The sequence below is a fragment of the Sceloporus occidentalis genome, unplaced genomic scaffold, assembly GCF_023333645.1.
Source record: "Sceloporus occidentalis isolate IW3139 unplaced genomic scaffold, rSceOcc1.0.p SCAF_5, whole genome shotgun sequence".
NCBI classification, from domain to species: domain Eukaryota; kingdom Metazoa; phylum Chordata; class Lepidosauria; order Squamata; family Phrynosomatidae; genus Sceloporus; species Sceloporus occidentalis.
In genome coordinates, this window is record NW_028316985.1 from 98821777 (window position 1) to 98839600 (window position 17824).

At 43.4% G+C, this 17824-nt stretch overlaps 1 protein-coding gene across 1 annotated transcript; it reads right to left on the bottom strand.

Moving 5' to 3' along the window:
* Window positions 1–622: 622 nt before the first annotated feature.
* KLHL42 (kelch like family member 42) lies at window positions 623–17432 on the bottom strand. Its single transcript, XM_089524856.1, has 3 exons — window positions 16633–17432; window positions 3240–3433; window positions 623–3107 (listed from the first exon to the last, which is right to left on the bottom strand). Exons 1-3 carry the CDS (start codon window positions 17412–17414, stop codon window positions 2662–2664), a joined length of 1422 nt encoding a protein of 473 aa, XP_089380982.1. The 5' UTR covers window positions 17415–17432; the 3' UTR covers window positions 623–2661.
* Between the last annotated feature and the right edge of the window lie 392 nt (window positions 17433–17824).

A 17824-nucleotide genomic window follows, 5' to 3' on the forward strand; every position in this document is an offset into this window, starting at 1 on the left:
ACCTCAGGCTACATGTGTCAGAATGAAGTCATAGCTTTCACTGTCTGGTTGGAAAGAAAGAACTCTATGACTGAATGCTTCCTTTCCACTCACTTATTGCATGTAAAACACATATACACCTATCTATCTCTGTCTGGGATATCAGAGAAAGGTTATGCTTCACCTTCCCTCTCGCATGCTATTACAATACATACAAAGAGATTCCTGTAACCACATGGAGTGGCATTCAGATATGCAACACCATACCTAGAGCCTCAGGTGAGCATCTATGAAAAGCTTATGAAGGAACCATGTATCACACACATACCTCTAGGAACATTAGTCTTTTCTGTCACATGAACAAGACTCAATTTGAGTTCACTTTCCTAAGCTGATTTATTGGTGGTATGTGTGTGTGAGAGTGTGTGTGTAGGACAGAAAGGAAATAGTGAAGCTTTGTGAGCTAGTTGAGAACTGAGAGGTATCTCAAACCTTCCTTCCAATTCCCTTGAGACTTCTACATTGGAGCAAGGGATGGCTAATCTGACAGTCCAGCTTCTAGAAACCTTCTACGCTGTTTGCAGATGACATTGAAATATTTTGTAGACATTTATAAAACCTTAATAAAACTTTTGAGACTCGGTGAATTGGAGCTTGTTTTTATTAAGCTCATAGGCATGATAGGGACAATTCACACTTGGCAAAGAGCCACTACTTGTGACAGAAATATTATATGCATACTAATCTGTAATGATCCCTGTGAGATAGTGTGACCCAAGATTCAGCTTTATTCAGCTTGGGGAGCAGGGAGAAAATAATTTTTCTGAAAGCATCTCAGTGGCTCATTGTCATGGTTCTGTGCTACCTCTAGGATCAAAGGCAGCATGTTGGGGAACAAATGCAAGAGACTGCTATTGCCTCCATGTTCTATTTGTGGACTTCCCAGCAGCATTTGCTTGGCCGCTGTGAGGAAGAGATGCTCAACTAGATTCAGCTGCTCCGTTCTTTTGTCCTTACATCTATGTTCTATAGGGTATTTGCTCAGTTTGCTTCCTTTTCTTTGATTTCTCACATCCAATCTAAGAATAATGCAGCCTTTCTCAAATAGTGGGGCGGGCACCCCAGGGGGGGCACGAGGCTCCGTAAAGGGGGGCGCGAGGCTCTGTTATGCAGAGGTGTACTTATAACAATTTTATAGACAAATGATACTATTTACAGTCGCGCGGGGGTGTGTGAAATGTTTTCTTCTTCCTAGAGGGGGCATGACAGAAAATAATTGAGAAGCACTGGAATAATGGAATGGCCAGTTGTTTTTAGGAAAGAATGAAGTAAAACCCACAAACAACACTGAAAAGACAGTGAAACAAAAGAGTAAAGCTGTAGTAATTCAGAAATATATTCTATTAAAGGCCACACCAGGCATGACAGAAACATAGCTAAAACTGGGTCTGTCACAATGATCATGTATCATGTGGCAGTCCAACCCTAAGAACACAAAAAAGAGCCCTCCTCCCTTGTATCTCTGTATACCTCTTCTTGCAGCCTCCCTCTCAAACTCATACTCCCAGAGGATTTCCTCATTGCTCTGCCCATGACCCTTGCTCCTCTATCACCACAGCCTCAAGTATCCTGAACTCTCTTAGCATCTTATGTGACTCTGCCCATTCTCCTTTCTCTCTGTATACTCCCATCTCTCTCATTTCCTACAGAACTCAGCTTTGAAGATACCACTTTTAGTGTGGATGCATAGTGCAACAATATTTTACTTCTGACTGCCAAATGCAGATTATACATGGAATTTACATGCATAGTGAAGTTTGCCTCCCAGATGATTTGCAGTCTCTCATACACCCCAAATGTTGCAGGTAAACCTCTTTAATTACACCAAGATTACTCATGCAGTAATATATTGCAGAGTTTCATATTTAAAATGAATCAGCCCATAAATAGGTGAGCCCGTACACAGGCCAAAATAAAGCTGCTTCGGGTCACTTTGGAGGTATGCTATTTAAATGATGCATGCGTCCTAAGAGGCCAGAAGCCATGCCAAAGCCACACTCCAATCCTAAGGACTGGAGCACAGCTTCTGGCCTCTTAAGATGTGTGTGTCATTTAAATAGCATACCTCCAAAGTGGCTCGAAGCAACTTTATTTTGGCCTGTCTGCATGGGCCCAGATCTTTCCAAAGTCTTTGCTGCACCTGCCAGACAGATCCCATCACTGACAGCATTACTTTCATTACTGGGTGTGAATAAGTCCTGCCTGCTATGCTGCTGGTTGGCAGGAGTGATGTATTCTGATTCCTGCATATGCTTCACAAAGCTATCATTTCAGGTCTTTGGTCTTTACCAGCAACTAAACGAAAGCAAAGCTGAAATACCTGCAGCTGCCTTTGTGCACACTCCCTCTCCATTTATTATTTTACCCTCTGTTATCAATTAGAAAGACCTGAGGGGAGGCAGTCTTTTTCTTGTAAACAAGAAATTTTTACAATGCAAAGCACTTATGTACATTCCTGGCACAAGATCAAAGTAATAACAACAGCAGCAGTAGTAGTAACAGCAAAAACAACATAAATGTACCAACATGGTCAATATGGAAAGGATGGCAACTCTTAGAATGTGGACTCTTGGGAGAAATCTCTTCACAAATGATGACTGGAGGGAGGGATTTCTCTATAACTCAGATCAAATTTGGCAAATAGACAGAGCAGACCAAGATGTTTTGTCCAAAGGTTGGAAAGCGCCTAATTGATTCCCAACTGTCTGTAAATATATTGTACTTCAGAAAAACCCGGTGCTCCAAGCTCGTGGACAAAGTGACATCTCTAGTCAGTATATAAATCCCATCATTGTGTAGCGTGCAAGTCAAATTAAGACCAGATTTTGATGTGTTTTCTTTGAGGTAGAGCCATTCTCGGGTGGCAATATTAAAAGACTGCACTGTTAACATGTCCTCATTCTGGGTAGTTTTTTTGTCTGATCCCAGTTCATGGATGCATCCTCCAACTATGTATATAGTTTCCTCAACAGACAGCATCTGCTGCTTGCGGATGTGAATGTCACATTGTTCAAAGTTAGTCCAGCTGTCAGAGATGGGACAGTACTGCAAGATATTCAAATTTCGATCTGCAAGATAGAGAAGATATTTAATTTAGAAATTATTGAACAATAATTTTACAAAAATCCCAGTGTAAACTGCTTTCTTTCAACCCTGAATGCTGAAGCTTGCAACTGATAAAAAAGTAATTCCTTCTTTACCTCTGGTAGTGTAGCCTCCCATGACATAAATCTTGCCCTTGCACTCACAGGCTGAGAATTCTGCAAGGGGGGATGGTAGTGATGCCACAAAACTCCACCAGTCATGTTCAGGGTTGTAACATTCAACGTTGGAGACGGACTGTCCACCAATGGCATACAGTTTTCCACCAACAGCCAAGAGCTTGAAATTAGATCTACAGATGAGAGATTTGGAGAGTTGCAGTCAAGAGCAAGTACATATCACTACCAAGAAATTTTATCTAAATTAAAAACATCATTATCAACCAACAAAAACATCATCTGTACATCTTGAGTTTTGCTGTTCTGTAGGAAAAATACTACTCCTCGTGCAAGAATGACATTTTATGCACACTGACTTCAAATCATATGGATCTTATTTCTAGATAAACATTGGTTACAGAATTTAAATCTATATGCATTTCTTTTGCCTGTCTTTTTCACTGTTTGGCAAAAGCAGGGGTAGGCAACCTTTTTGAGCTGGGGGCCGGGTTGCTGTCCCTCAGACAACTGGGGGGCCGAAGCCAAAAAATAAATAATTAAATATTTTTTTAAAAATTAAATATATAAATAAACCAGGACAAATGTAGGACAAAATTTTCAAATGGAAGACACTTTTTTTAAAAAAAATGGAGGACACGCGAAAAAATTTGCTGATTTTTTAAAAAATGTTAATATAAATGCATGTTTCTGAGGTTTCTATAGACAATTGCCCCCCAAAGGCCCCGGCAGCAATCGGCGGCAGGACCAGGCTGGGGCCGGTCCCAAGGCCTTGCCGGGCCGCATCCGGCCCACGGGCCGCAGGTTGCCTACCCCTGGGCAAAAGCATGATGAACCTGATCATGTAGCCTGTAAATGTAATCCAGTGGAAAGTGAAGACTCATGTGGGTAACTGCTAAAGATAAGTATTCAAGTGCTACAGAAAAAGTTCAGAAAATTGTGGAATGTCATGATAAAATAGCAGAAGAGAAAGTGAAACAGAGCCCATGTTTTTTTTACGCCTATATATTAACAAAACATAGTGAGTATTATGGTGAAACCTATATGAAGTGTTTGCTGTAGAACAGAGGAGGACGACCTGGATGCACAGAAGACCACTGTCTTTCTAAAATGCTCTTACTACTTGCTGGTTTACAAAACTAGGCTTTCTGATATCCAAGAACCAGCTGAGAAATTTGATGTTTTAGATTTAGCACAATATCTCATTTGAAACATTAATAACAAACAACTAAATTGTGGAATTAAATCAATGTTAAAATTCTAATTTAATTCACTCAATCAAATTTTGATTGCTTCTTTTCATTAGAAATTTTCTAATGTTATTGGTAAAGGAAATTAATTTGTTCCTATCACTGGAGGTGCCACAGAAACAGAGATAGGCAAAGATTTCCCTATGCTTCAAAAGAGGGGAAATCTGGGACAGTACTGACCCATCAGTCTGCCTCTGATACCGTGGAACAGATTATCTAAACGCATTTACTTCATAACACTGCAGTGATTAGTAGAAGCCAGTATGATTTTTCTCCATTTTTGGGGAATGGGGAAACTGGGGATAAAATTTATCAGCAAAATCTATGATGAAGTTTTTGATACTCTTTACAACAAACTCTTTAGTTGTGGGCTCATCAGCTGAGGAGCAAACCATTCTCAAAGACTACTCATCAGTGGTTCCTCATCAAGTGAGGCAGGTTCTGAATAAAGCACCAGTGAGGTCTTTCTGTCTGTCTGGGCTCAGCATTTTTCAACATTTTATCAGTGACTTAGATAAAAGGATTGAGAAAACAATGGAAAACCTGCTGAATGAACTGAAATTCGGGTGTGACATATGCACAGTTTAATGTACAAAGAGCAGTACATGTGATATAAGGATTTGTAATTGCAGAGTGACAAAAAGATGAACATAATACAAATTAGACTGGACTCAGAAGAGAATGACATAAATGATCAACAGTCCTGTGTGGAAAAGGTAAAGGAACTGGGTATATGTTTGTCTTGGAGGAAAGAAACTGAAGGGTGCCACAATAATATTGTTAAAATATTGTAGAGCTATCACAAGGAACAGGGCAAAGAACTCTCTGTTGGCCTAGAGAACAATACTCTATCTAAGGGGATTAAGTTACAGGAAACTAAATTCCAGTTGAACATCTGGATGGTGAGTTCTGATGGTGAGCAATTTGATCTTTCCATGCCATGATCTCACCAGCAATTGCTAGTTGGAAGTTGCTGTTACATTTTAATGGAAGACTCCTCTGATGAAGACTGTGGCAAGTGTAAAATACGGTAAGTCAAGTTCCGTCTCCACAGCTCCACAGTCCAAGTTTCCCAGGTTTGTTTTCCATAACTGCTGTTTATTAAAGGGAAAATGTACCTGTAGTCACAATGTCACTGTATGCATTTGCTGAATGCCTTCTGCCACCTACTTAGTGAGAAAATAAGAGGTATGAATTTGTGACACTTCGATATTTGTCCTACCAGAATATTTATTAGTAACCAAGAGTTTAGGAAGGGGTAGTTTATTTCTAGCTAGATCTTTGTCTTCTGTGAGTAGCAATGCTACTATGAATAGCAGAATGTTTCACTGGAAAAAAGACAAAAACAACAATCCAATAGTTCCACGGCCTGTCTTTGCTGACATTTACAATTAGGTCACTGTGTGCAACTCCACCCTCCTATAATATTTTTCAGCTGCAAGTATCTGGGTTATCCATGTAACAAGCTTGGGTCACTGGTTTTCAAAGAGGCACACTTGTTTTAAAAATTAATTTTTAAAGAATGCATAAATGTAGACAACTGCAATATGAAACAGATGGGGAAAATACAGCACATTTAGAACTGGACTTGCTTGTAGTAGACAATCTGCAGTGATGTATCATTATGTAAGATGACAGTATTTTTTTTTCCATATGAGGAAATTAATTATGCAATATCTTCACTCTTCACCCTGAATTATCACTGATTGATCTGTGTTTGAATTGAAGAAGTAGCCTGATAGACAGCAAAGAATTCCATGTAATTCTACATGGGCAAATAAATGGGCTGTTTGAGGAGGAATGGAGGAACCAACAGAGAAATCAAGTGGGCTGCCAGCAGAGGGAAGTGTTCACCTTCCCAGACAACATGGAAGAGCTATAAGCTGCTGAAATCAGGAAGCTCTCCATTCCTCTGCCACTCCCAACCAGGCTTGTAAACAGTTTTGCAGGTGAGGGGATTTTGTGGCCTTGTTTGCAAAGATGTTCTAACACTGTTTACCTAGACATCTTTCTTTTATAAACATTCCAGGGTTATTAATAATAGAGAGATGTGTTTTATTGTTAAACAGAGGCCAAGTTCATGCATGCTTTTAAACAGCTTGATGGATGTACATGAAGAATGACAGCTGAATGGATGCAGAGACTGAAGGCAGGTCTGAAGCTAAGCAGGCTGGCATCGAGTCACAATTTAAATGGGTGGAAACTTGAAATCTCACGTTCCTTGAGTTCTCCTTCGTGGTACGCAAGTAGGATGAAATTGTAAACAAAATAAATTCTTATATGTGAGGCACATTTGCACGTGCAAATGATCTTTTACTTTAACAACAACCAAATGATGAATTTGTAGATCCAAATAAGTTATTAGAAGTTATATTCATGATTAGGGAAATTTTATTGAGAGAATCTTTTACAGATTTTGTAACACTTTTAAGACTAAAAGATTTATTATAGTCATGAAAACTCTGTCTAAAATCTATTTCTCATAGGCAGAAATATACACCTGAAAAATGCATGCCTGCTCACATATACCTTTCAGAAATTTGAGGCATGGCAAAATCAGAAAGGAAAAACAAACCAAAGTATTTTCTAATATACAACACTTCCTACCTGCACATGCAATTGGGAGCTAAAACAGTGCTTCTTGGGCTATCTAATATGGGGGACCAGCTTTTTAAGTTACAGTATATTATTCTAACATGCCAGAGAGTGATACCATGCTTATGCCCAGTGGGTACAATGCTTTCTTTCCATCCTGGAAATTCACTGAGGACTATCAGCCAATGGCTTCTGGACTTGCCGCTAGTGAAGGAACCACCACTCTGAGTAGCACTGCCTATCTATCACACATTTGCTCAGCTTCTCTCACAGAAACAATCCCTCCTCTGTTTTGACTCCCATTGTAGAGGAAACATGAGATATTAAATAAATAAATTGACTGAGTGGTGGTAGGGGAGGGGAAAGACTGAAGTAACAAAAGGAGGAAGGTTTCCCAGGAGTTCCCAAATGCCACTGCCTGGGCATTGCCTTGGCCTTCCACAGCTCAAATACAATGCATTGAAGGAGGTTGTTTTAAAACCTAGGTGGAAACCTGTTAGGATGAGTCTCATGTTTGGGATGTAGTAACAGAGGGGAATAACCTTTTAAAGAGAAATAGGCCAAACAAGAAAGGAGGAGAAGTAGCATTGTATGTCAGGGATGTTTACACATGTGAAGAGATCCAGGACTTAAATCCTGGATGCCAGCTGGAGAGCATCTGGATAAAAAATAAAGGGGAGGGAAACAACAGGGATGGTGTTGTGGGGGTCTACTACAGATCCTCAAGACAGACTGAGGAATTGAATGATGCTTTTCTAGAATAGATGAGCACACATTCAGAAAGGAGAGATGTACTTTCCATTCACATGTTTCTAAACATTTCCTTCTAACTAAACACTCTTCAACTCCTACTTATTATTTCCTGAGACACCTGTACACCTATTCATAAAACTTAATATTTTATCTGAGTATCCTTTTAACATTTCCCATATTCCCATATGTTTTACCCTTCAGTTTTCTGTACATTTTTCCATTAATTATCTATTCTTAATTCTCTCTTTCTTCTTGAATTTCTGTAAGGCAGGTTGCTTAAGATCTCCTTTATTCCCCGTTATTTTAAGAATTTCTCATTTCAGACAAAAACATATATTATAAAGTCTTATTCCAACAATTTCTGGTCTTGCTAACTTTATCATATGTCTGAGATTTCTATGTTTATTATACTTTGATATATATACCAAAACTTTGTCCCATTCCTATGTCGAAACATCTTTTAGTTCTATTTTTTGTTGTTGTTGTTGTTCCATCATATCATATAGTTTAACTATCCACTCATCTGTTTGCACTTCCCTATTCAATTTCCAGTATCAGGCATAAATCAATCTTGCCACTGTTAAAATCATCACACATAAGAGATATTACCATATATCTTTTCAGTGGCATTATCTAACATGCTCAATAGCATTACTTCCGATTTGAATTCCAACTTAATTTCTAGCATTAATGTTTGATTGAATTTGTTTCCAGGACTTTTTAGCTTTTTCACAAGTCCATGATAAATGAAACCCCAGTTCAACTCCTGCAATGCAGGAGCATACAATTAAAGCACCCTGACAGATTGCCATCCAGCCTCAGTTTAAAAACCTCCAAAGAAGGAGACTTCACCACTCTCCGAAGAAGTGTATTCCACTGTCAAACAGCTCTTACTGCCACGAAGTTCCTCCTAATGTTGAGGTGGAATCTCTTTTCCTGTAGCTTGCATCCACTGTTCTGGATCCTGTTCTCTGGAGTAGAAAATGAGCTTGCTCCATCCTCAGTATGACACCCTTTCACATATTTAAACAGGGCTATCGTATCACCTCTTAACCTTCTCTTTTCCAGGCTAAACATACCCAGCTCCCTAGGTCTCCCCTCATTTATGGCTTCCAGACCCTTCACCATTTTGGTTGCCCTCCTGTAGACATGCTCCAGCTTCTCAACATCCTTTCTGAAGAGTGGTGCCCAGAACTGAATACAGTATTCCAGGTGAGGCTTGACCAAAGCAGAATAGAGTGGTGCTATTACTTCTCTTGATCTAGGCACTATATTTCTATTGATGCAGCCTAGCATTGCATTGCCTTTTTAGCTGCCACATCACACTGTTGACTCATGTTCAACTTGTGGTCTACTAGGACTCCTACATCCCTTTCACATGTAGTCTTGTTAAGCCAGGTGTCTCTCACCCTATATCTATGCATTTCACTTTTTCACCCTTAGTGCAGTATGTTACATTCCTCCCTGTTGTTCATTCTGTTAGTTTTGGCTCAGCTTTGTAATCTATTCAGATCATTTTGAATTTTGATCCTCTCCTCTGGGATATTAGCTAGTCCACCAAATTTGGTGTCTTCTGCAAATTTGATAAGCATGCCCCCTATTCTTTCATCTAAGTCGTTGATAAGGATGTTGAATAACACTGAGCATAGGACAGAACCTTGTGGCACCCCACTGGCCACTTCTCTCCAGAATGAAGAGGAGCCATTGCTGAGCACACTTTGGCTTTGGCCAGTCAACCAATTACAAATTACAAATTCATCATAGAATAGAATCATAGAATCATAGAGCTGGAAGAGACCACAAGGGCCATCCAGTCCAACCCCCTGCCATGCAGGAACTCTCAGTCAAAGCATCCCCGACAGATGGCTATCCAGCCTCTGTTTAAAGACTTCCAAGGAGGGAGACTCAACCACACTGCGAGGGAGTGTGTTCCACCGTCGAACAGCCCTTATTGTCAGGAAGTTCCTCCTAAAGTTGAGGTGGAATTTCTTTTCCTGTAGCTTGCATCCATTGTTCCAGGTCCTGTTCTTTGGAGCAGCAGAAAACTCTTAACAAATCCAGCCAAGAAAACTCTGTGATAGGATCACCTTAGGGTTGCCATTAAGTTGGAAACAACTTGAAGGCACACAGCAACAACAAAACTAAATTAACAACTTTTTCTGTGCTGCAGTCCTTCAAGTATTTGAAGTGCCTACCCTGAGGATTGTCTCCTCCAGGGTAAACATACCCCATTACCTTGTCCTTTTCTCACTTATCATCTTTAGTTGTTCTCTTCTGAAATCATTCCAAATTGTATGTCAACACTCTTTCTGAATTGTGGTATCCAGAACCTGACAGAGTACTTACTTCATTAGGTTAGACTCATGAAGACTAAAGTGGCATAATTACTTTGAAGGGACAGAAACTATCATTCTGTTATAGCAATCTAAAATCACACTATTCTTTTCCTCTTTCCTTTTCCATCCAAATCACACTGCTGACCCACATTCAAATTGTGATCAATTATAATTTCAATAGTATTCTCAGATATGCTACTGTCTTATAGAAGTAGGACAGCATTATTGTTGAATTCCATTTTGGTCCCAGAATTTGGAAGATGAATTTCCTCTGGAAACAATGCTGCAACTAAAAATAAAAATGTTTCCTTTCCAATCAAGCTCCTAGTCTCCCTGCTGATTTCTGGTTAAAATTCTGGCTTTAAAATAATCTATAACACTAGGAGTTTATTACATGGGAAAGATTTGAAGTTTAAATGGGGATTATTGTGTAAAAACGTGCATTCACACTTAAGATTTTCATACGATATCACCATTAAACTGCCATTATCCTGGGAATATCCCAAGCAAATCATGCAATAGCAATAAAGGTTTGCATATGATGTCACAATGTAAGAGGTTTTTGGTGTTGGAGAGACGGGTGCTATAGGGCACCCTCATCATGTGTGAGGGGTGATACTTCCAGATGCCCCTCACCCCTCGCACATGATGAGGGCATCAAATTGGCGGCGCCCTGTACAGACGGGTGCTGCCATTTTGAGGTGAGGAACGCTTAGTGTCCATACGTCACGGCGCCATAATGATGTCGCGAGTGCTGCGGCATCATTATGGCGCCTCAAAAAGAACCCACTTTTTGTGGGTTCTTTTTGCGGCACAAGGAAGCCGCGCGGTTTGTCTACTGCTGTCTCCTTGCGCAGCAAAACAAGGCACGGGCAGACCGCCCTTTTTTGGGCGGTCCGTATCCCGCCAAAGTGTCGTTATCCCAGGAGTAACCAGGCAATAAACAGCAGCAAATCATTCATGGGAAAATCCCATGAATGATTTGCTGCTGTTTATTGCCTGGTTATTTCCAGGATAATGACTTCTTTGTGTAAAAATCTTAATCACGCCTTAATAGCAACTGCATCATTTTCACCAAATAATCCCCATTTAAACTTCCAACCCCCCCCCCCCCCCCCCCGTGTGATAAATGCCTAGCTAGAGTAGATCAGGCCCGAAATTTTGCTGGAAGCCAAATGACAAAACTGAGGCTGTGACAGTGTGATGACATCATGAGAAGGCATGACTCTTTAGGAAAGACAGTAATGCTAGGAAGGTGGAGGGCAGAAGAAAGAGAGGAAGACCAAATGTCAGATGGCTGAACTCACTAGATTATTGCACTATGATCTTATAGCGCTGCTATTTCACTTTTACTGCTTTGGCTGCCTCCTGTTGCATTCTGGGATTTGCAGTTTAATGAGTGGCATTTAGAATTCTCAGCCAGAGCTCTTAGGCCTCACTGAACTGCAAACCCCAGAATGCAACAGGAGGCAGCCAGAGCAGGAAAAGTAGAATAGCCCCACGTTCTGAACTTTGCAGAGCCATGTTCTTCATGTGCAAACTAACCACCAGATGTACTGGTGTAAGATTTAGAAACGTAACAGACAACATTTTGCGCCTGTCTTCATTAAAGGACATGATAATTCATCCTTTGCCTTCAAGTTGGTTACAAATTCACAATGACCCCCAAATGACATGGGCTGAGGCCTTGCGAACTCAGAGCCTGGGCTTCCTGGATTGAACCTGCCCTATGTAATGGCACCTTCCTTTTCATACTGCCTTCCACCCTACAAGGATTATCATTTTTTTCTAATCACAGTGGGCCATCTACATTTGCCATGAAAGTGGGGAAAAACCTGCAAATTAAAAAACCCAAAACACTTTTTAAACCAAAGAAAATACCTCTGTGGCCACATTTCTGCACTACAGTGATGTTATTCCACTGTTCCTGCTCTGGCTGCTTCCTGTTGCATTCTGGGGCTTGTAGTCCAGTGAGGCCTAAGAGCTCTCTGGCTAAAAATTCTAAATGCAGCTCCCTACACTGCAAATCCCAAAGTGCAACAGGAGGCAGCCAGAGTAGTTGAAGTGGAATAGCACCACTATAAGAGTGTGGTGAGATAGGCCCTATCCACCCTGAGGGAATAATCCACTTTAAGACTGCTTTAACTGCCTTGGCTCACTGCTAGGGAATGCTGGGAACTGTAGTTTTGTGAGATACTGGGACTTCTCTGTCAGAAAGAGCTCTGGTGCCACAATAAATCAAAGTTTGGGGGGGGTGGGTGGGTGTCAAACTCGATTATTTCTGTAGTGCACATGCAGCCAGTTACAAAGAACAGTAACAGCCCAAATCCTCCAAAACAAAGGAAGCATCCTCCTTTTCCAGGACATGTCCTACATTTCAACCTTCTATCCAGGAGGAATTCTGAAATGTCCTCCATTTGGAGCCTTGGCTCAATGCTTGGAAATCCTGAGAATCCATCCACCATCCAGAGGGAGAGAAAGGCAAGCCAGCTCCATCAAGCCTAAGCAGTAGAAGGGCCTTCCCTCCAGTCCATCTGCTGTGGCCCAGGCCTCTGAGGGAGAGAAGATCTGCTGGACATTTCCCCTTCCCCACTGCCATTCCCTTCGTTGCCAATTTCCAGGGAATCACCAGTTTTGAAACCCCTTCACTGGCTGCCAATTAGTTTCTGGGCAAGGTATAAGGTGTTGGTGATTACCCTTAAAGCCCTACATGGCTTGGGTCCAGAATACTTAAGGGAACGCCTTCTTCCGTACTGTCCGTCCCGCACTCTAAGGTTCTCGAGGAAGAATCTACTTCAGCCAATAAAATCTAGGCTAACTTCAGTCACCCAGAGGGCCTTTTCCATCGCAGCGCCAAAGCTATGGAATGACCTGGAGGTCCGTGACATTTCTACTCTTACAGCCTTTAAGAAGGCTCTTAAGACGGATCTCTTCCAGCAGGCCTTCCCTACCTAGTTCTACTCCCCATTTACTGTGACTCACATCACTCTGTCCACCAATTCTTCTCTTAAATTAATGAGAAGAATTAAATTAAATTAAATTGAAATTATATTCTGGCCTCAAAAAGAAGAGCCCTCCCTCCGCCCCAACTGTCATCATCAGACCTGGGAGGGAGTGAAAAGACAGGCCCAATTTCCATCAGGCCTAACTGTGAATTTACTGTAACTCGCGTTGCTCTGTTTTATTTTACTGTATTTTATTTATTTTTTGTATTTTATTTTATTCTCTTTATTTTTATTGTTGTAAACCACCCAGATTCCTTGTGATTGGGCAGGCTATAAATAAATAATAATTATTATTATTATTTAATCAAAAATTTAATCGATTTTTTCCTGGGATTAATGTCTTCGAGGCTTATAGGCAACAGTGGTCTTTTCTCTTTAGGGGCCATTCACATTACCTTTTACCCCAGTTTTGAAATCAATTCTTCCACATGAAGTTCATGTTGGGCCCGATTCTGTCACAATCCATGTCGAGGCTTGCACAAGGAAATGCCCCTTTACCGCGGGTTATCGGGATCCAGGCTAAAATCCGTCTTTTCTGAAAAGACCCAGGTTCCGCGAAATATGAACTTGCCCTCAATCATGATCGGGGCAAATTCAGGGAGGGATTAAGGTCAGAGGGCGGGCAGAGGTCAGAGCATTCCCTCCCCTCATCCGAGGGGAGGGGGAGGAGGAAAGAGCTGAAGGAAAAAGGGGGATCTGGAGGCAAAGTGACAGGAGGCAAAAAGGGGGTGACTGATGGGGTCAATTCAGAGCAGGTCAGGGCGCTACAGCAAGGGAAGCCTTTGCTATCCGGCAGAGACCTTTTTCCTTTGGATTTTATTTTTAATTATTTTTGGCAAAAAATGTGCATGTTTTTTGCTATAGATAGATAGATAGATAGATAGATAGATAGATAGATAGGCCTGTTCCAGACTGCCAAAATAAAGCTGCTTCGGGACTCTTTGGAGGTATGCTGTTTAAAGACAGCACTTTTCTGTCTTTAAGTTTTATTTATTTATCTTATTTTTTTGTGTTGGTGATGACCTATAAAGCCCTAAATGGCTTGGGCCCAGGATACCTGAAGGACCGCCTCTCCCCGTACATTCCGTCCCGCACCCTCAGAATATCTGGGCAGCAACTACTTAAGGTGCCAGGGGCTAGGTTGACCTCCACCGCGAGGAAGACATTTTCCATCGCCGCCCCGGCCCTTTGGAACACGCTGCCTACAGAGCTCCGCTCGGCCACCTCCCTGGCCCAATTTAGAAAGGACCTAAAAACCTTTCTATTTCAGCTTGCATTCCCCGATTAAAGTCCAGTGGGCCTCCCTTCCTCTTCTGTGGCAAAGAGGACTGGCTAACGGGGGTTTTATTCTGTTTGTCTGTAATTGTTTTTAACCCTGACGTATATGTTGTTTGATATTTTGCTGTCAACCGCCCTGATCTATGGAAGGGCGGTATAAAAATAAAAATTTTATTTATTATTTATTTAAATGATGCATGCATTCTAAGAATCCAGAAGCTTCACCAAAGCTGCACTCCGGTGCTTAGGAAGGGAGAGTGGCTTTGGCACAACCTCCGGACTCTTAGGACCCATGCATCATTTAAATAGCATACCTCCAAAGAGACCCAAAGCAGCATTATTTTGTCCGTCTGTAACAGGCCATAGATAGATAGATAGATCGTGAGCAGGAACAAGGGTCAATTCAGGGCAGGTCAGGGGGCCACAGCAAGGGAAGCCTCTGCGATCCAGCAGAGACCTTTTTCCTTTGGATTTTATTTTTTTATTATTATTTTTGGCTGTCTATGCGCATATTTTTTCCTTTGGAATGACTGCTGCAATGCGAATGAATGTTACAATTCGAATGTAATGTTGCAACTTGGCAAATTGATACAGCTTTTGCCACTGTCTCTAAGGAATTCAGGGGTAGCCTAGGGAGAGCAAAAAAAAAATGCATCCTTTTCTGGCATTCCAAGGGAGGAATTATTATTATTATTATTATTATTATTATTACCTGTGTATGAGGAATTCTGGTGGCAAGAAGTGGGGGATACAGGATGTATTAGCTTGCATTTTGGGGTTGAAAATGGGGCCAAGGGCAGATCATAACTTACAACACTGACCAAATGCCTACAACACACACACACACACCAGAGGTTTTTAAATTTGACAAGTGGTGCCTGGTCCTTTAAAAAAAAGGAGGGGTGGAAAGCACCCTTCTGATGCCCCTATGAGTGCTGGAAACGTCACCATCACGTAACTAACTTTGATTGACAGCCAGGCACCTTCACCTTAAACCCAAATTCTCCAAGAGGGCATTTGTGTTAAAATGCCCCTGATTGGTAGTCAGCACTTGCTTCCAGAGAGATTCGGGCAGGGGCCCCCCGAATTTGCCCAGTTCCTTCCGGAGCAATGCCGCCAGAGGGAATGAGGCCTTAGATTGTAAACCTGAGGGGTGTGTGTGTCTAATTAACAATTTGTAAGCCGCTCTGATAGCCTTTTGGCTGAATCATAGAATCATAGTTGGAAGAGACCACAAGGGCCATACAGTCCAACCCCTGCCATGCAGGAAATCTCAATCAAAGCATCCCTGACAGATGGCCATCCAGCCTCTGCTTAAAGGCCTTTGAGGGAGTGTGTTCCACTGTTGAACAGCCCTTACAATCAGGAAGTTCCTCCTAATGTTCAGGTGGAATCTCTTTTCCTGTAGCTTGTATCCATTGTTCCTGTTCCTGTTCTCTGGAGCAGCAGAAAACAAGCTTGCTCCCTCCTCAATATGACATCCCTTCAAATATTTAAACAGGGCTATCATATCACCTCTTCACCTTCTCTTCTCCAGGCTGAACATCCCCAGCTCCCTAAGTCGCTCCTCACAGAGCATGGTTTCCAGACCCTTCACCATTTTAGTCGCCCTGCTTTGGACACTGTCCAGTTTCTCAATGTCCTTTTTTGAATTGTGGTGCCCAGAACTGGATACAATATTCCAGGTGGGGCCTGACCAGAGCAGAACAGAGTGGGGTATAAATAAACAAATATTACCATAAATTATACCATTATTAAAATAAACATATTATTAATATTATAGTATTACATCAACATTAACTGTAGTTGTGTGAGACACTGAGCCTTCTCTGTGCAGAAAGAGCTCTGGTGGTGCCACAATAAACTACAGTTCCCAGAATTCCCTAGCACTGAACCAGGGAAGTTAAAGTGGGTCATTTCTGCAGTGTGTTTCGGACTGTAATGTGGTCTGTTGGGGGACCTGGTGAAATAACCCGGTTTGGCAGCGCTTTAATTGTTTGTCTGGTTGAAAGCAATGGAATCCTGGGAGTCGGAGTTTCTTAAGGGCCCAGACCCCACAGCAAACTCCATCTCCCAGAATTCCACTGCCTTGGGCCAAAGTCGGAGTGAAAGCGGGACCAAGCCTGCCGTGTGGCTGCTGGAGGTGTGTGGCGGTTACCTCTTCTGGTTCATGGGGGCCACGGGGGTCCACTGTCGGAGGCAGGGGTTGTAGCAGTGGGCGGCGGCCACCTCGTGGCTGGTGAGGCGGAGGCCCCCGGCCAGGAAGAGGTAGTTGTCCAGCACCGCCGCCCCGGAGCCCCTGACGCTGCCCAGGGCCGGGGGCAGGGAGCCCGGCAGCGCCACCCACCGCCGGGGCCCCTCCTCGTAGCTCAGCATGGAGGGGCCCTCCTCCGCCTCTGGCTCCCCGGGGAAGGAGCCCAGGGCCAAGAGCGCGGGGGCCCCCCTCATGCGCCGCTCCCGCAGCTGCTGCCTCAGGAGCGGAGGAGGCCGGGCCTCGGGGCGGCGCAGCACTTGGTGGAAGCGGGCCGCCATGAAGTCCAGGGCCGCCTCCTGGAGGTCTCCGAGGCCGTAGATCTGGGCCAGGCGGAGGAGGCGGAGGCAGTTGGGCAGACGGAGCCGGGAGCGGAGGCGGCGGAGCAGAGGGGTCACCTGCAGGAAGGAGGCCGCCTCCACCAGCGCCTCCAGCGGCCCTGGGCCCGCTGCCTCCTCGCCTTCCTCCTCCTCCTCCTCCTCGAGGCGGGAAGTGCGGATGAACTCCAGCACCATCTCCAGGCCCTCGGGGCTCAGCCCCCCTCGCAGACGCTGCACCTCCACGGCGCCCCCCTCGGCCTCGGCCTCCCGCATCCCCGAGCGGTAGAGGGCCCCGAAGAAGTCGCTCTGCTCCAGCAGCTTCCTCTTGCTCACCGGGAAGCGGCGCTCCCCCAGCAGCACCTCCACCATCACCGCCCCCTCCTCCTCCTCCTCAGGGCCCTCAGCCCCGGCCCCCTCCACCGACATCGCCCCCCAGGCCTCCCCTCCCTCGCCCAGACACAGCCACTGGGTGGGAAGGGGAGCCAGGAAAAGGCCCTAAAAGGCCAAGGGGAAGCGGGGCGGGCTTCTCTCTGGACCCGCCCTTCCTTCCTTCCTTCCTTCCTTCCTTCCTTCCTTCCTTCGGCTGCTAGGGAACCTCGCATAAAAACGGACAAGGCCCCACCTGCACTACAGACATTGTTGTTGTTGTTATTACCTGCCCTGTAGTTGGTCCCTATTTATGGTGACCCTAAAGGGAAGCTGTCGTGGGGTTTCCTTGGCAAGACAAAAGGAAAGTCAACACAGAGAAAAGTAAAGTACTGCACTTAGGGCGGGAAAAT